Genomic DNA, 20,261 nt, shown 5'->3' on the forward strand with positions numbered 1-20,261 from the left:
GTTTCTTCCATTAAACCGCCCCCGCCGCTCGACGCTCTCGAGCGCAGCCTTCTTTTGAATACGGATGATTAATGACCGTCGAACTTACAATGCAGAGAGAGAGAGAGAGAAAATGAACAAATCAATTAACGAGTCCCAATGAAACTCGTGGAATATTTCGGGGCAAGCGACTCGGACTTGACTTCATATATTGAAATTACAAGGGTGCGTTTGTCGAGGCACGATGCAGTTTTTATTGCAGCGTGTCGGTAATTGTGGGACAAAAAGCAGGGTGCATTTCGAGCCACGCCAAGTCCCAGAGGAAACTGACGTATGTATAGCGTGTTTGTAGATGACACAGCGTATTTACAAATATTTTTCTGTTTAATTAACAGATAGCAACGTATTCAGCCGTTATTAACACTATGTCGTCCGCAGATCTTAGATATGACGCCGGCATAATAGCTTGGAAATTTTAGATTTAAAAAAAAATTGCGAAGATGACGGTAATATAAATTCCTAAAATTAAGATATGTTATCCAAGAATTTTCGTACTTAATTCTTAGTCAAATAAGCACAATGCTACAGTTAGTTTGCTGCTTCTTAACATCCAAGAAATATAGTTCAAATGTTATTTCAATTTTTTAAAATGCCACCAAAGTGGTACCACCGGCATACAACAAATAGTTTTTGCATGGCACCAGCGTGGTGCCACCGGACGGCATAGTGTTACTTAATTTCTATACTGATAACGCTCTCAAGTTCTTTTTTTTGTCATCTTTCTGTATCTTGCTGCCGATGATTAAGCAAATTTAAGATCTTTCCTTGCACGAAACGATTCGAACGAGATTTTGCGAACAAGCTTCTACTCACACATAATTGTTTGTCGTACGTATATGTACATATATCTATGATAACGTAAGTAAATAGGAGATATGCATCCTGGGGGTCGTGACTTTAAATGAAATTATCTGAACGTTGGAATAGTCCCGGTTTCAGTGTACTGCATACTTTCTCGGCGCGCATAGCAGAGTTAAATTTCAATTTCAGTCATATAGTAAGTAACAACGAATTATATTTCTCGAACCAATAATAGGAAATTTGTATTACATAATACGACGTATTCAAGAATTACATTAGTTTCTTCTCGTAAGAATTATATTATTGATTAAATTTAACCAGCGCATCAACGATCTTTAAAGCTGCGACTCAAAGAATCGAAAATTTTCTTACTAATTTCTATCACGTACAGCTTTTTAAAACAATTCGTATATGTGAGAGTGTTAAAGTCATAACAGTGTAAGTGTAATATTCGAAAATATCAACTTACGTGTTTTAATGTAATCTACGTGTGCCAAATTGTTTTAAGAAGACAAGTGAAATACACTTACAACTTCGCTAGTAATTAACTTAACTATAAAGTTAGGTAGTAAACAATGCCCTTGTTAAACGCTGATATTTGGCCTTGATCCTCACATATGGGAATCGTTGATGGAACAAGCGGTTGCGGGAAAGGCTTCGAGCCCAGTAGCCAGTGCCGTCTGCCGGCAAGCGTATAGGAAGCAGCCGCTATAGTGTGAAAACATAATTGACAGGACTTATGGACTTATTCATAGACCAAGCCAATGTACATTTCCGTGTTAAAACATTGTTCAACTTTCAGATCGTTTTCCTTGTGATACCTGGCGAAGAAAAAAGCGTGCGATGTATCGCGAGTGGAACCAGTTCGCTGTGCACCATGAACCACCGAGGGAACTCCTCACTAAACTCCGGTTACCGGTAAAAACGTTAACGAGTCCTGGTCCGACTAATTGCTCGGAGCGAGTTCTTCAGTCCCTTCGGAATCAAGTCCTCGGCCATCTCCATCCCGAAATTTTGCAGGTAATCGGTTCGCTTAAATCGCGATCGTAAAGTCACATTTCAAGTTAAAAGTCGCCTGATTATTATCATTACCGACAATGTAAGGCCTTGCCCCGGCGAGGCAAGATTTAGGCGCGCTTACTATAACCGTCCCGTGTAGCGCACTCTCCTTATTGTACAAGTACGCGAGAGCGGTATTTTACCTTAACTACGAGTTTGGGTCTTTTACGCGGGAATCGAGGCTCGTTTATCATGCACCATCGAAACTGCGAATTTTGCGCGCTGTCGTTATTCATTGTTTCTTCTCAACAGGTGGCAACGGAAAATTATCAGCCGTTTATTAATGTCACGAATGGAATCCATTCTTCTTTATTTTATTATTCATTGTCATTTTCTAATTCTATAGCTCTATGTTCCACTTTTTTTTAATTTACTTTGTATCGTTTATTTCATGAAAAATCAGACCATTTTCTTAGTAAAAGATTTGAGAGTAGTGTAACATTATTATTTAGAAAGTAAATGTATTTCTACGTCGACTGCAAGAGGCAAAAGTTAAACAGAAAATTTATTTCTGTTCTTAATAATTGTCATTTCGAAAATATTTAAATGATGAAATAGAAGATTAAATGTGAATTCTGTTCAAATTTGCGTTAACAGAACAGGATTGTAATATGTATTTCTACGTCGACTGCAAGAGGCAAAAGTTAAACAGAAAATTTATTTCTGTTCTTAATAATTGTCATTTCGAAAATATTTAAATGATGAAATAGAAGATTAAATGTGAATTCTGTTCAAATTTGCATTAACAGAAGAGGATTGTAATATGTATTTCTGCATCGACTGCAAGAGGCAAAAGTTGAACAGAAAATTTATTTCTGTTCTTAATAATTGTCATTTCGAAAATATTTAAATGATGAAATAGAAGATTAAATGTGAATTCTGTACAAATTTGCGTTAACAGAAGAGGATTCGTGATTACTGCTTTTTCAGATAATGGACGAGATTAAGGCAGGTTTGCAGTACGCGTTTCAAACTAGGAACAGACTCACTTTGGTGGTCAGTGGAGCGGGTCATAGCGGTATAGAAACTTGCTTGGATAATATACTTGAACCCGGCGATAAGATACTCATTGTGAAATCTGGTATTTGGGCTGTCCGTGCCGCTGACAAGGCCACTCGGATTGGCGCGCAGGTACGCGGCTTACTTCTCCATAAATCTCTTGATTTTCATTCATACGTATGCATAATTTGGCGTTCGTTTGCGGAATGCAGGTTGTCTTCCTAGAAACAGGACATGATAAGTCAGCTACATTGGAAGAATTAGAAAATGCCTTGAGGGAGCACGAACCAACGGCAGTTTACACGGTTCAGGCTGATTCATCCGTTGGTTTGAAACAGCCATTAGAAGGTTTTGGAGAGCTTGTCCACAGGTACAATTTACAGAAAATTATTTGAAACGTAGAATAGAAACGTTCTCCAATTATGGAATTATAATTTTCCTCGGAGAAGTGGAGAAAGTAATATATGTTCTGCTCTTTTTATTATATAAATAATTATAGTTAATATACAGTATGTCCCTGAAAGATATGTACAAGTGAAAATATGAAAAAAATGCAGAATAGTGTTGGTAATAGCGTAGCGTATTTACCGAGAATTAGAATTAAAAACGCGCGAAATTGACTACATAGAGATTATGTTTCAGATACAATGCCCTCCTGATGGTCGACGCGGTTGCATCATTAGGTGGTGAGCCGTTCTTTATGGATCTTTGGGGCGTGGATGTAGCATTCACCGCCAGTCAGAAGGCCCTCGGTGCCCCCCCAGGACTCGCCCCCATTTCGTTCAGTCCACGGGCAGAGTACGTAATCGGGTTTCTTTTCCATCGTTTTAGCCGCAACGGAGACAGCCTGAGAATCAGGACTCGTATAGTTATCTACACGGAATATCAATTGAATCCGTGAGGTCATCCCGTGAGGTCCTCGCTACCCATCCGTTGCTCCGTGAATCACAACGCGGATGGCCGGTGAATTCTTATTCGATGACACTCAAACCGTCTTCTGACTCGGTCGTACAGCGAATGTCTCGTGCCAGTCGATAGACTGCCTATTAAAGTGTCCACTTCCATGGTGGAATACCCACTGACATCAATTTGTCAATACCGAAGCTTGTTAGGCTGATGGCAACATTACGGTGACCGGTTTGGGTGGTTTACGTTCGTATCGCGTAGTTGCTCTAGACCGGGTTTTTTTTTAGTGCTCGCACTATCATCGGCTACGTATTATTACTTGTTTTCCGCTATTACTGCCATTCACGTCGCTGCACCTACTCGTTATAAAGCGGCAAATATTTCCTGTAACTTTATCTATTGGCCTTACCCATAATTCCGTCCTGATCTCTGCTAATTGTAAGTCGATGCTCGATTGCTATTATTAGCGAAGATTGGTACGTCTATGAGACATGTTTGAATCTTTATCGAGAGAACTATAATCTTCAGAGATATATATATATCAGAGATACATTATATATATCAGAGATATATATACTATATAATAAGCATTATAATCTATATATAAATAATAAGATGTTAATTATGCAGGGTGAATCACCTAACGTGGCAAGAAAAAGATATTTCCGTTACTTGAATTATAAAAACAAAACGTTTCTCTTTGGGAAGTCAAATATCTTTCATTTTATTTTTTGAAGGCTTTTGTATTTTACTTTTGGAAGATCTTCAGAAAATAATTGAGACTGCTGATAATTGAGATCCGTGATTATTTGATCTTGTTCCCTTTTTTTTGCGACAGGGAGAAATTGTTTCGAAGAAGGACGCCACCAACTTCTTTTTATTTCGACATGAAACACCTCGGTGCTTACTGGAGATGTTTCGACAACCCGCGCAAGGTGTATCATCACACGATAAGCTCCACGCTTCTGTACGGTTTGCGTGAGGCCTTGGCAGAAATCGCTGAAGAGGGTCTGGTCGAGCGCTGGTCCAGACACTCAGCTGCGGCTCGCAGATTGAGGCAGGGTCTTGAGTTACGGGGCCTCCAATCTTATGTAAAAAATCCACGGTATCAATTATCCACAGTAATCACTATAGAGCTGCCACCTGGCGTCGACGAAGAGACCATTATACAACGAGCCATGAACGGGTAGGTCACTTTCTCAAATTAGGTTTTCTGGTCGATAGCACCGAGAAGAGGCTCTCATTTTACCATTTTTTTTTCATCAGTTACCCCAGTGTGATGGGTACTTGACGTTCCATATATATATATACCCGTTCACGTTCATCACGGAGCGAAATTTATAGAGTTGACTCGTAAAATTATTGCATTAGTAGTTAATAAAGTTCAAAATTGTAACTTTTAGTTTGGCAAAGTACATAACAATGTAATGTATAATATTTAAACGATTAAAAATATTAACACGCTCCAAAAATATATTTTGAAAACAGAGAATCAACACTAATACAATTTAATCAGGTCTGCGCATTTGTTTTAATTGGAAATGTTTGGTACAATTCTTGTTCTAGATATCGAGTCGAAATTGCCCCAGGATTGGGATCAACTGCGGGGAAAGTTTTGAGGATCGGTTTGTTGGGAATCAATGCCACATTTGAAATAGTAGACTTAGTGTTGCGTGCACTTGATGCAGGGTTGAGAAACGCCCAAACGCGTTCTTCGTTGTAAAATTAAGTTAATATCAGCGATGTACAACGTGAAACGATTGTTGTTACTACTGTGAATAAAATTATACCTGTCCACAACGGACTGTATGTATTAAAAAATTGAAGAACTTCAACTCTTGTATTATTGATTTTTATTCGTAAGGTTATAACAGAAACTTTTTCGTAGATTTTTCATATCATTCAATTTGTTATTTATAATAATAAACATAATCGACTAATTCGTCGGTATACGAAGGAATAGCTACGATTATAAAATTTCGAAAAATACTGATGCTGCTTCATGAATTTCTCTTGTTACACCTTATACGTATGCTTAACACTTGATCTGCATTCTCCAATGCGATGCAGGTTGCAATGCAGTAGGCGTTCATCGTGCAACTGCATTACCGTACAGTGAAATAAAACTTCCAACATGCTTGTCGCGAGTCTTATTCTCACAATCGGCGTAAGACAATTTTTTTTTACGAGAGGAAAGAAGTTTATGTTTTTAGTCTTGGTTTTCAATGATTCTGTAAATATGAAATTTTATATAAAGACATGCATTTTAATTTTTATATAGTAGAATGTATCGACTGATGTTATCAACCGTAATGATTGTGCTCTAATCAATTTTCAGCGATCATAAGAGAATATCTCTAGCTTTTTTGTCAACCGTGAGACGACGTTTCCGATTTTATTCAACTGACTATGGCATGTCCGCGGACACTTATGAAACACAAAGAGGCCAAGTCATGTATATCTGTTTATTAATGGAAATACTGAAATCGGCATACAATTATTTCTAATATAATTATCTGTTTACGTTCATTTATACGATTTTATTACATTAATTACCAATATCAACAATTTCTTACTTTCTCTCTTCTGTTCTCATTCTCACGATTCTTTCATTTTCTCTCTTTCTCTGTCATTCTCTCTCTCTCTCTCACTCTTTCTCTCTCTCCCTCTTGCTTCCTCGACTCGACATTTATTGAACAAGACACATACGTATTCCACTGTACGTGTAATGCAGTTACAACAAGCCGATTGAAGTAACGCCGGTACCAGCGAATTAACGATTCACCATGATTCAATCGAGAATCGTTTTTTAGCACGGAACAAGTCTGGATCACTATAAAAATCCGTTCCCTTCGAACCTACAAAAATTCACGACGTGTCTCGCGTGGCGTGTAAAATATATAATGTAATATATGTATAACGTAGGCTGCCACTAATCGAGGAAAACACAATTTTTGGTCTCCTTTAACAATGCTTCACACTCGCAAGTACAGGGTATCTCGAAATTGAATAGCAAAATACAATCGGTAAAATAAAAGCAAAGACCTCCGACGAGGTCCTTGTAAGTGTATGAAGCTCCGTTCACATTACAAATCTACGCGTAACAAACATCTATCTCGGTTCCATTAGAAAAACGCTGCCTTGAAACACCCTGTACAAATGCAGGATAAATAAATCGTGGCAAGTTGAATACTGTCTCGTCGACATCCGTCATTTTTCGTGGGGGACGTCGCTTCGATCGTTAAATTCGAATTTCTTAAGGCACTATCGTTTCTTTTTTCGCTATTATTGTTTCATTTATACACATTTACAATTGATGTCGAACGGTTGTTCTCACGACAATATACAGGGTGTCCCGAAAATGATTCCTCAGATCATTTGAAGCAACTTCTTCCTTTACAAAAATTTTCTCCGACGCACCGTTAACGAGTTATTAACGAAAAACGCTGACCAATGAGAAGCGAGCTCAGCTGGCGCGAGGCGACCGAGCCAATGATCGGAACTGGGCTTCGCGCGCCGGTTGGCTGGGCCGCCTCGCGCCAGCCGTACTCGATTCTTATTGGTCAGCGTTTTTCGTTAATAACTGGTTAACGGTGCCTCGGAGAACATTTTTGTAAAGGAAAAAGTTGCTTCAAATGACCCGAGGAACCCGCCACTCTCGGACTGCGAGACATTTTTGGGACACCCTGCATGTATATGTATATGTATACGTGTTTGTTCGGATCGTAGACGGGCACAACGGTCCTGTTGAAAGTAACGAGTTTCGAGGGTCGAACGAAAGATAAAAATAGCGATTCTTACGATCGTCGTCACACCCCTCCCCATTCGTTCGATTGAAATTCTGCTCGTCTACGATTCGAACACGTTTCTCCTTTTTTTTTTTTACCCGGACAAAGTACCATTAACACAAGGTGATGATCGATCAGTACGGTAACGTTGTTGCGGAAGTGGCCGCCATTTATGTATTTCGCGTATTTCTGAACAACTTCCGGTCCCCTGTCCGACGATACACGGACAAACGTGTCACACACACGGCGATCGTTATATCTCAATACTTGCGCCGTTTTGCGACGCTCGTTTCGACCAACGCAACGACGTTTAAGCGAGTTAGTAAAAAATAAGAAAAGAAACAAGAACGCGAGCGTAATGCATTTCAGGACGATATAAGTTATCTCTGTCTCGACGGCGAGATTAACGGTTCCCCACTGAGAATGATATAACATACGTATATTTACGTGGATTATTTTTAACATTTAACCAGCAGGGCGGTGGCTTATAAAAATTTCTCATACAAAAATAGTCGACGACAACCACCGATCGACCTTTCAGCTACCGTACACACCAACCATCAAAGGCCATTACATCATTATTTGTAACATATACCATGGCAACGTATTTTTTTTTGAAATGTTTTATATAAAAATATATAAAAATGTTAAAATGTCGTACGCCGTAGCTAAAAGATTGCGATACCTCTTCTTCTTCTTCTTCTGTCCGCGAGCTAATTGTACTATACAACGCACCTAGATCTCACTGTTATACTATCTACTGTTTCATTCGACACAGCTGATCTGCTTAGAAATGTATTTATCCTTTCGTTCGTTACTTGTTCAAGAACGATTGATTGAAAGAATCTAGATATTGTTCACTCCATGTCCCACTGGCTAACTGTTAAATGGCCGCGAATATAATATTTCCATTGTAATTAATATTATAAAATAAAATAAGATTAACGTTAATGATAAACCGGAGCAACGAGTAGGACGTGCCCGCTATAAGTATATATATATAAATACTATTACAATAATATTAAAATCGCAAGTATTGATAATCCATTAACGATAACTCGTGATCCTGGTTACGTAATTGTTGTATCGCGCCTCTGTACAAAATGTCGACAACAAGCTCTCATTAAGATCTCTACGCGCGGTTAACTAGCACTAACAGCGTTGACTAAGTGTATGCACACGTTTGTTGTTGTTCCTGTTTTTTTTTTTTGTTTCTTTTAAGGCACTAATGGTTTAAACGGCAGATCAACATATCCCGGTTCAGATATGTTCGTGACACGAAGTAAACACCAACTGTGCCCCTTCAGTATTCTCGAGGTCGCTTTTTATAGTAAAAACGATTCTCACAGCGGTCGACTGTCGCGCGATGTACCAATAGAAAATACAATAAATAACTTTTCTTGCAGCGCCTTATGACAATGCCAAATATTTCTATCTGAAATGTACGTGCAAAGAGTTTCTGAGAAAGTATCGGTTCATTATTATATAATTATAGCAATATATAGTGTAACAAGTTATATAGCTATGCTATAATAAATATAGCTATAGTTATATAGCTAGAGCTTGCTATAATAAATTATAGCAATATATATATATAGCATAATTAAGTTCGGAAACATCTTGCACAGCAAGCTATAGTTATAGTTATATAGCTATATAGTTATAGCTTATATAGTTACATAGCTATAGCTTGCTATAATAAATTATAGCAATATATATATAGTATAATTAAGTTCAGAAACACTTTGCACAACGAGCTCTAGCTATATAACTATAGCTATAGCTTGCTATAATAAATTATAGCAATATATATATAGTATAATTAAGTTCAGAAACGCCTTGCACAATAACAAGCTTTTGCATACAAATTTATGCGAACATTCAGGATATGTATCTGTTGGATTAAGAATAATTGTTTGCTCCGTTGGAAGAACCGTGTCGAAATGTATCCGAAAGTCTTGCCAGGCTTGCCAGCTGTCATGGCTACGCGTAAACCGCTACCCCCGTTTCCGTATCGCCTTTCAATACCGATCGGATCACCGGTCATTCCTCCAAACTTGCCCGAAAAGACGCCTCAGAGCCTTAGACTAGATAATAAAGAAATGCACAGACAGCCGTGATACACTTATCTCGGTGCAAGCCGGGAACGATTGAGGCCGATCGCATTGGTGGTCGCAAGGTCTGGCTCGCGCGACTGGAACAATTTCATCTGTGATCCTGTCTCGTGTGTTATCCTTTTTTAACGTAATAAATAACACGGTAACAATCGAGCGACTTTGACCGACCAATACTGTATTCGCCCCAAGACTACACGCGTCAGTTTAACGAAAAAAAAACTGGCGTTACCCATACACGCAATACGCATACACGCAAACTCGATACGGCGAAGAACCAAAATTCAAAGTACAGATTTCCCTCCGTAGCGTCCGCTTTTTGTAAGCGTCGGCTTCTATTTCGCGCTGCGCAGCTGACGCGCGACGTTACGGAAGAATAACTGTACCATCGAAGACCCTCTTCGTCCGCGTTCTATCATCGATTTGACCGAGCAGAAACTGTCAAGCCTGGCGAAACTGTTCGAAACTGCGAGAAACGATGCCCAGAAAGATCAACAAAATTTTTACAAATATCCCCCCCCCCCCACTCCCTTCCTCGTTGCCTTAAAAAAAGGTACCTTATTACCTATATCTCGTTCTCGACGACTCTTACAAGTCTACTAAAAAAAAAGAAAAGAAAACTGTCCCACGTATCACACGCACACGCACGCAGCAGAGATACATATACACAGATCTTTTATACACGCGCACAATGACAGCGACTACCAAACGTTCTATCAATGCAAATTCCTTTGTCCCTAACTTCGACAGCCGCGGTCGTTCGCCGTGCCGGGGAACGTCCCCGAAACGGGTCGCTATCGAATAACTTACACGACCTACCAATAAATACGGCTATAAATTACAAAAAATGTTACTTTTATCTAGATGCAACGGTGCCGCGATGGGAAGAACAGTGTCGTCGCGCCGCTGGCGAAGATCAACGATTCGACAATCGCGACGGTTCCGTTTAAACTGTATCCATAGTAGCCGGTAAAATTTATGCTATTTAGAATAGTGATAGAAACATTAATAATAACATTAATAATAATAATGATAATAGTAATAGTAATAATAATAATAATAATAATAATAATAATGATAATAATGATATTAATAATATTAATAATAATATTGATAATAGTAACAATAATATTAATAATAATAATATTGATAATAGTAATAATAATAATTAGAATAATGTTAATAATAATAATATGTGTATAAGACAACGACGATGACAATGGGAACGATGACGTCGATGGCGATGAGCGAATGATCGATGAAAAGATGAGACGCTGCCGCGAATTAATGTTAATGACGTTAAACAGTACAGAGTTACTCGTAATAATAATAAGAAGTTTTCGGAGTTAATAATATACGTTAGCGCAATGATAACTGATGCCACCATCGGAGGTTCTTCAGTCTTCTTTGGTTGCTGGGTAACTTGGTGAGGTTGGTGGGTACGGTAGGGCTTCGCATTTACCGCGTACGATTTATGCTCCTGTTCCTCTCCCTCTCTCTCACCCTCTCGCCATCTCTCGCTGCCTCTCTTTCTCCCTCTGCCTCTCTCTCTCCCTCTCTCTCCCCCATCGGGATTACCATTCGTTCCTCCTCCTCCTCCCCCCTACCCCTCTGCCCCCCGTGAAATTTTTCTCGCTTCCCGAACAGTTATCGTACCGTGTCAGGTCGCTCGAGAATAGAGAGCGGTGGTTGGCTTCCGGTCCGTTTATCCGTTGATGAGAGCCAATTGATTAATGAATGTCTGCTGGCTTGTGGGTGCCGCAGACTCCAGAACGACTGACGGTAATAAGAATGGCGTCCGACGAGCCGCGCTCTCTCTCCCCTAACCTCCAGTTCGTGTTATTATTGTTATCGTTATTATTATCATCGTAACTATTATCATTATTATTATTATCATCATCATCATCGCCATTACGACATCCTGCATACTCTTCCTGCATCCCGCGGCGAATAGTTTTGTTACGTCGATTACCATCATCCGCTATCCGAACGATCTTAGGATCGCTCGTCGTCGTCGGCGGCGGCGGCGGCTGCCGCTTCCCTTGGCGGTGGAGCATTCCGCGCCGTCGGCGGACTTCGCGGGTCGTCGGCGATCGTCGGGAAATTCGGCGAAGCCTCGCGGGCCGATCGAACTGTTTCGGCAAAGATGGCGCGCGTCGTCCGCGAGCGCCAACGCCGCGCCGCAAAAGCGTCGCGGTGTCCGCGACGTTTACGGTGATTTTCCGTTCCCACGAGCTGTCGGTTCGAGTTCGAAACGTCGACGCAGGAGGTTCCAACCGGCGTCGATCCAAGACGATCTAACCGGCGCGACGTCTAACTTCGTTTTTGACTCGCGTTTCGACTGGAAGAGCGGCACAGGTTTTCAGGGATCGTCGTGGACATTTCGTTGCTCGAATTGAACGGCCGCGTAACGTCGATCGACGTACCTCTCTTAGGTTTATGCACCTCTTTGAGGCACAAATGGCTCGATTCAATTCTGCCTACATCATCTTTCATCGAGTTACACGTGTTAGAACGATGTCCTCTGCGCCACGCCTCGTCTTCGGACGAAACAGAATTGTGGACGCCGTTACTCGCAGGCCTCGGAAAGCCGTCGAGCAATCGTGAGAACAATCGGACCGCCGTCCCTGCGATCATTATCCTCCGATCAGTCCCCTTTGATCGTCTCGTGGAAGCCCGCTCGAGCAACTGGAAGCTGAAAGCCGTCGCTACCGCGCGCCTCGATTCGTCGAAATTTACGAGTTTACCACGCTAATCAATTTCAAGAACGTTTTGGAATGCTTTTAACTGTGAACGAACTGGAGGCTCTCCGGCCATTAAAGCACCGTCCCGCAGCTTTCCGATTATTCCGATTCGATGTACATTCATTGCCGAGATTCGACATGTTTGCGTCATTCGAACGTGTGACACACATCCGTCCCGGAGACGGTTCCGCCTAACTCCCCGTCAGTCGGTTCTCTGGAGTCCGATGATCAAAAACCCTCGATGACTACGACGACGACGACGACGACGACTACGACGGCGAGCTGGTCGCTGATCCGACGACTACGAAACACGTCCCAGGAGCGTTTCCGTGCACCGGGAGAGTTCGGAGGTGGCTGCCTGGCTGGGCCGGCCGGACTCAGCTGAGCTCTCGCGGCGTCACGGAGTGCCGGGCCGGATGATGATTGTTGCGGTGATGACGCCTCGCGCGACGGCATTGCACCGTGCAACAGTCGTCCGCGTCCGCCACGTACTCGCCGCGTTTCATCTGGTGCGCGATCGAGTTGCACAGCGCCCTCGGACACCGTTTCCTGTCGCACTTCACCTCGCCGTTCTGCAACAATCCGGACGGCAACGTTGCCATTAAAACATCGGAATAATTGCGGATAATGATTTGTCATTCGATTGTAGGAGGATTTCGCGAATTTGTTCGGGAGAGGATTGACTGTACGGCTCCGGTGATCGAAGATTTTTATTTTTCGCGGAGATAGATAATTTAGGTTATTTTTGGATCGTGGATTTGATGCGGTTATGGCAAAATTTGGTAGGCGTCGTTTCAAGTGGTAGAACAATTAAATAAGTTTGGGAAGATTCGCGTGTTATTTTCAAATTATTGAATTTATTGAAAAGGAAAGTAATTGCTAAATAAATGCTTCACTTCGCCTCGCCGTTCTGCAACAATCCGGACGGCAACGTTGCCATTAAAACATCGCAATGATCGGGGATAATGATTTGTCATTGGATTGTAGGAGGATTTCGCGAATTTATTCGGGAGAGGGTTAAGGCGATTTGCGATCGAAGATTTTTATTTTTCGCGGAGATAGACAATTTAGGTTATTTTTGGATCGTGGATTTGATGCGGTTATGGCAAAATTTGGTAGGCGTCGTTTCAAGTGGTAGATCGATTAAATAAATTTAGAGAGATTTGCCCCCCTTAGGGAGATAATTAACCCTCCAGCATTTACGTCGAGGGGTTAATTATATATATATATAATTAACCCCTCGACGTAGTATTATACACTACAATATATACAATATAATATCTTGTAGAATGTATTATACAATAGAATATATAATATAATATATTGTAGAATGTATTGTACAATATAATATAGAATATAATATATTGTAGAATGTATTGTACAATACAATATAGAATATAATATATTGTAGAATGTATTGTACAATATAATATACAATATAATATATTGTAGAATGTATTATACAATACAATATATAATATAATATACTGTAGAATATATTATACAATACAATATATAATATAATATATTGTAGAATATGTTATATAATACAATATACAATATAATATACTGTAGAATATATTATACAATATAATATATTATAGAATATTTTATACAACACAATATATTATAGAATATTTTATACAACACAATATATAATATAATATATTGTAGAATGTATTGTACAATATAATATATTGTAGAATATATTATACAATATAATATATTGTAGAATATATTATACAATACAATATACAATATACATTTATTTGTATATATATATTTTACTTATATAGTATATTTAGTATATTACACGTCGTAGTCAATAGATAATGGTTCACGATAAATGAAATAAAAGAACAACACTAATAAATGACAGAAAAAAAGCGGAGGTTATTTATGACTCGACCTAACGCAAAGACCAGCAGTTTGGCGGCAGTGCGGATGTGCCAAGCTCGAAATGTACGTCCGCCGCCATCTCGTAGTCCCGCTAATAGAGAAGTGTTGATAGCGCGACCAACGAAGGTAACTGCCGGCGAAGGAGAAAAAAAATCCTAACAGCACTAACTAAGTCGTTGCGGTCTCGACGCGAATCGTTTCTTTTGCTCCGCGGCGAAGGCGAGACGCGGTGGTCTGTCTCTTGGAGGGCAAGAAAGTCCCCGGGCGTTTTCGTTTCGCGGTTTCCCATTATTATGCGAAGGCCTCGACGAAAAGAAAAAAAAAAGAAAAAGAAAAGGAACGGGCCGCGCGGCTCGACATTGCTCGTTGAACTCGTTAGAATCGGTCGGGTGTTACAGCCTCGTTGCGACGCCGCCGTGCCGCGCCGCGCCGCGCCGGTTCGACACAAGGAGACCTTTAAGGAGAAAACCTTTAACCGGACTCGTTCGCCTGGACCGACCATTAAAAGGGTCCACCCATTACGAAGAAAATGGAACGCGGCCAACCGATTCCGTCGAGCGCCACCAGCATTGCGCCGAGAAAAAGTGTCGTGTTTCAGGTGCACGTGATTTTGTACAATAATTTGTACAATGTACAATATGATATAATATATTGTACAATATATTACAATAGATAATAAATTGTGTTTTGTATTGTATAATTATTCTATAATATATTATATTGTATATTGTATACTGCATAATATATTCTATATTTTATATTGTATTATATAATACATTTTACAATATATTATATTGTATATTGTATTGTATAATATATTCTACACTATATTATATCGTATATTGTATTGTATAATACATTCTACAATATATTATATTGTATATTATATTGTATAATATATTCTACACTATATTATATCGTATATTGTATCGCATAACATATTCTACAATATATTATATTGTATATTGTATTTTATAATACATCCTACACTATATTATATCGTATATTGTATCGCATAACATATTCTACAATATATTATATTGTATATTGTATTGTATATTGTATTGTATAATATATTCTATAGTATATTATATTGTATATTGTATTGTATAATATATTCTATAGTATATTATATTGTATAATATATTCTATAGTATATTATAGTGTATATTGTATTGTATAATACATCCTACGATATATTATATTGTATATTGTATTGTATAATATATTCTACAATATATTATATTGTATATTGTATTGTATAACATATTCTACAATATATTATATTGTATATCGTATTGTATAAAACATTCTACAATATATTATATTGTATATTGTATTGTATAACATATTTTACAATATATTATATTGTATATTGTATTGTATAACATATTCTACAATATATTATATTATATATTGTATTGTATAATATATTCTACAGTATATTATATTATATATTGTATTGTATAATACATTCTACAATATATTATATTGTATATTATATTGTACAATACATTCTACAATATATTATACTGTATATTGCATAAATTAATGTATATCATATTGTATACTATATATTATACAATACATGATATATTGTATTATGTATTGTATTATGTATTGAATAGTATATTACGTTGTATTATAAATTTTAATATATTGTACAATATCTTGTATTACGTATAGTATAATATATTGCATTGTAAATCGTATAAATTAATGTATGACATATTGTATACCATATATTATACAATATATTGTACAATTATATTGCATCACGTATCATATAACAAATAACTCGTTTAGAACGTCGACGAACATTTCCTGAAATTCATTGTTTTCAACGAATGTCGAGAAATGTCCGGCGTACGTGAGAAGAAATCGCGAGTCGGTGATTTTGACTGAACGCATAGTTCCACCGCGAACGTTTTCGCGAGCGAAGTCAACGGCTTCGTTGACTTGACGTGCCCGGTGACCTTGAACGACCTCTGCTCCCAGGCATGTAGAACACGTCTCGACACTCTCGACAAGTGTCGTCGTGCCCGGGGCCGGGAAAAGGACACGGGAACCAGGCTCGAAAAGAAGGGAAAAAAGAGAATCGATGGTGCCCCTGAAATTTCCTGTATACGTCCATTCACAAGAAAACCGTATCCACCGTCGTATCCAAGCAACGACACTCCCGTGCGACATTTGCGCGAACCGGTTTGCCCAACATTGTTTAAAAGGACAGAAATACGTTCGACGGTGGCTCGTTATCACTTGTCCCTTGTCGTCCCTTGATCTCGTATCACGCGTCACTGGAAATTATGGCAACTGTCCGTTTCGAAGGGAGCTTTGAATAAATTGAAAGACGTAAAACGTCGAGTTCGTTACGTTCGTTGCAATCTTTAATATAACAAAATAAAAATAAGATAAATATAAAATAGAAATATAACTAGCTCAGAATACTGGAAATTATGGCAACTGTCTGTTTAGAAGGGAGCTTTGAATAAATTGAAAGATCTAAAACGTCGAGTTCGTTACGTTCGTTGCAATCTTTAATATAATAAAATAAAAATAAGCTAAATATATAATAGAAATATAATATAAAATTGTAGATACAGCTGATGTTCAAAGTGAAATCGCAGAACTAGTTCAGAATACTGGAAATTATGGCAACTGTCCATTTCGAAGGGAGCTTTGAATAAATTGAAAGACTTAAAACGTCAAGTTTGTTACGTTCGTTGCAATCTTTAATATAACAAAATAAAAATAAGATAAATATAATATAAAATTGCAGATCCAGTTGATGTTCAAAGTAAAATCGCAAAACTAGCTCAGAATAAAATAAAATTATAAAAAAGAAATAAAATGATAAAACCAGTCGATGCTCAAAGGAAAATCATAACACTGGCTGATGTTCGAAGTAGAATAAAAAGACCAGACAATGTTCGAAGTGAAATGACAAAACTGCAATATTTTCACACCATTGAAAATCGTTAACAACGTTTGATCGAAATAAATGACGAGATTTGATTATTAACTACATTTATCAACGATGAAATGCAAGAATGTCTTCAGATTTCCAACGAAGCAGATTTAAGAGAAAAGAATCCCTATGTCAGAAAACAAATTCGTATTATTATTATCATATTTATATATTATTATTATTTAATTATATTATTATTTCATATTATATTTATTATTCAACAAGTTCGAAGTCCGCGCGACTAAAATGTTCGTTAAATAACTAAAATATCGTGGACGTTAATTCAACGAAGCTGTCAAATTGTTTTAACTCGAAGAAATTTATGAGAAGATAGGTGTAATTTAAATGAAAAAAAAAATTGCTCAAAAGATCAATGAAATATCCAGAAACAGGAAAAGCGAATGTACTCGAATCGGGAATGTTCAATTAAGAAAGAAGGATCATCGATGCCCGGAGTCAGCAGGGAATATTCGACGCAAGGGACGTTCGTTCTTTTTATTTTTTCCTTTCTTTTTTGTTATTTTTTTTTCTCGACGATCGTAAATTTCGGTTCGCCTGCGTGCCGTATACAAGCTCGAGTAGGTAGTAGAAGATGCGTCCTCTTGGTTCGTGTCGTCGCGTTGCTTCGGGCACGAGTGGAATGCGGCTGATGAGGGGTTAAGAGCGATCGTGTAAACCGGAAATTGTCGCACACGCCGGGTAAAGTACCGTGACGATCTCGCGCTACTAGTTCCCCGACGGTACGTGTCCAATGAAGGCCACTTTATGTCTATGCAATGCCAGAGGTAATCCATTATTAACGCTCGGCCTTTCTTCTAGTCCCCTTAAGTCGCTCGTTAAACTACGCTTTTCCTTTTTTATTCTTGGGCCGGTGGTGGCCGCCACGTCATTGCGATTTCTATTTTCTTTTTTTTTTGTCGACGTTATCGTTCCAGCGCAGATCGAAATTTTGGAGCAATTAATTAATCGGAACAGAATGGAAACGAATTTAACAGAATTCGACTCGATTATCCACATTCGACTTGATTTGAAACAGTATTTTCTCTACTATTAGTATTTTTTCTATTTTTAGTAATGTAATAGTAATGATACGGTAGTTTTTTGTAATCTATATATGTATTAGTAATAATATAGTGAAGCAGTTTTTAGTAATTTATATAATGGTAGTAATATAGTGTAGCAGTTTTTAGTAATTTATATAATAGTAATAATATAGTATAGCAGTTTTTAGTCATTTATATAATAGCAATAGTATAGTGCAGTGTTATTTAGTAATTTATATAATAGCAATAATATAGTATAATGATTTTTTAGTAATTTATATAATAGCAATAATATAGTATAATGCTTTTTAGTAATTTACATAACAGCAATAATACAGCGCATCAATTTTTGGTAATTTATATAATAGTAATGATACAGTTCAGTATCGTTTACTAATTTATATAATAGCAATAACATAGCGCAGTACTTTCCACTGATTTATATAATAGCAATAACATAGCACAACAATTTTTAGTCATTTACGTAACAGCAATAACATAGTACAGTAGCTCTCAATAATTTATATAACAACAAAAAAAGCAGTTAATACAATTAGTAACAAATATAGCAATTTTAGAGCGTCTCAATTGGCCGTCGTTCCAGCGCAGATCGAAATTTTGGAGCAACAATTAATCGGAACAGAATGGAAACGAATTTAACAGAATTCGACTCGATCGATATTGTTCCATTCGACTTGATTTGAAACAGTATTTTCTCAATGTTGTTGACAACGAAATGTTAGGATTTTCTTTTTATAATTTTTAGCAATTTATGTAATAGTAATGACACGGTAGTTTTTAGTAATCTATATATATATTAGTAATAATATAGCGAAGCAGTTTTTAGTAATTTATATAATGGTAGTAATATAGTGTAGCAGTTTTTAGTAATTTATATAATGGTAATAATATAGTATAGCAGTTTTTAGTCATTTATATAATAGCAATAGTATAGTGCAGTGTTATTTAGTAATTTATATAATAGCAATAATATAGTATAATGCTTTTTAGTAATTTACATAACAGCAATAATACAGCGCATCAATTTTTGGTAGTTTATATAATAGTAATGATACAGTTCAGTATCGTTTACTAATTTATATAATAGCAATAACATAGCGCAGTACTTTCTACTAATTTATATAATAGCAATAACATAGCACAACAGTTTTTAGTCATTTACGTAACAGCTCTAAATAACTTATATAACAACAACAAAAAAAGCAGTTAATACAATTAGTAACGAATATAGTAATTTTAGAGCGTCTCAATTAACCGAAGCAGAAATTGACGCCACCGGTGCGTCACCGGTCATCACGGTGTCGACCGCGGCAAAACGCTATTTATTCGCCAGCAGATTAATCTGAGAATTTTCAACGACAAAGTAGATCGTGTGCCACGTAACGACGACAAATTCGCGCAATTAGCTGCCAAAGAGGTTAAACAACATTCGACGAAGATTATCGTGCAACTTTATCATTTGTAATCGTAAAGTTTTCTGTACGGCCGGTGTGTGTATCAAGTAACCCAATTAGATTTCCAGTTGCGGCAAGAATGATTTGCCGCTGAACAAGAATCGCAGCCGGAAGTAGTTGATCAGACGATGACACATATGGAAGGTGCCAAGTCGTACGTCTCTGCAACTTGTTCTGTTTCCGCTTCTATTACGTGTAAAATTACAAGTCGCTGCCTTTATTGCCGACACTTGCCGCTTGTAACACTGGAAATCGTATACATTTGCCCCGCCGTGCACAATATACGGTTAATGCCCCTCCCGACTGTTATTTATTACCTTGACACTTTAAATCACCTGTTTACAAAGTTGTACCAGTTATCATAAAGCACTTTTATCTACGATCGCGAACCTGTTCCCTCGCGAATTTCGCGTTTGTATTCCATTA

General features: G+C 37.9%; 2 protein-coding genes across 4 annotated transcripts in view; one reads left to right on the forward strand and one right to left on the reverse strand.

Moving 5' to 3' along the window:
* Window positions 1-157: 157 nt before the first annotated feature.
* On the forward strand, window positions 158-5,639 carry Agxt (Alanine-glyoxylate aminotransferase). Of its 2 annotated transcripts, none has more exons than XM_033484627.2 (7): window positions 158-310; window positions 1,643-1,860; window positions 2,830-3,030; window positions 3,111-3,268; window positions 3,541-3,696; window positions 4,643-4,990; window positions 5,371-5,639. In XM_033484627.2, the coding sequence occupies exons 2-7, from the start codon at window positions 1,684-1,686 to the stop codon at window positions 5,525-5,527; spliced, it is 1,197 nt and encodes a 398-aa protein (XP_033340518.2). In that variant the 5' UTR covers window positions 158-310; window positions 1,643-1,683; the 3' UTR covers window positions 5,528-5,639. The 2 variants fall into 2 exon arrangements, with proteins under 2 accessions (XP_033340518.2, XP_033340517.2); XM_033484626.2 differs by lacking the exon at window positions 158-310 and adding an exon at window positions 931-1,036.
* A 616-nt stretch (window positions 5,640-6,255) lies between these two features.
* Window positions 6,256-20,261, reverse strand: part of sog (chordin short gastrulation) — a 227,717-nt gene continuing 213,711 nt past the window's right edge. The window contains exon 8 of one of the 2 annotated variants that reach the window (XM_033484410.2): window positions 6,256-13,022. In XM_033484410.2, the coding sequence (XP_033340301.2) occupies window positions 12,828-13,022 (195 nt within the window). In that variant the 3' untranslated portion in view covers window positions 6,256-12,827. Of the gene's footprint in view, window positions 13,023-13,141; window positions 13,361-20,261 lie in introns of those variants that run through there. The other variant, XM_076519570.1, reaches the window with a different exon arrangement.

Source organism: Megalopta genalis, chromosome 1 (genome assembly GCF_051020955.1).
Source record: "Megalopta genalis isolate 19385.01 chromosome 1, iyMegGena1_principal, whole genome shotgun sequence".
Taxonomy (NCBI): Eukaryota; Metazoa; Arthropoda; class Insecta; order Hymenoptera; family Halictidae; genus Megalopta; species Megalopta genalis.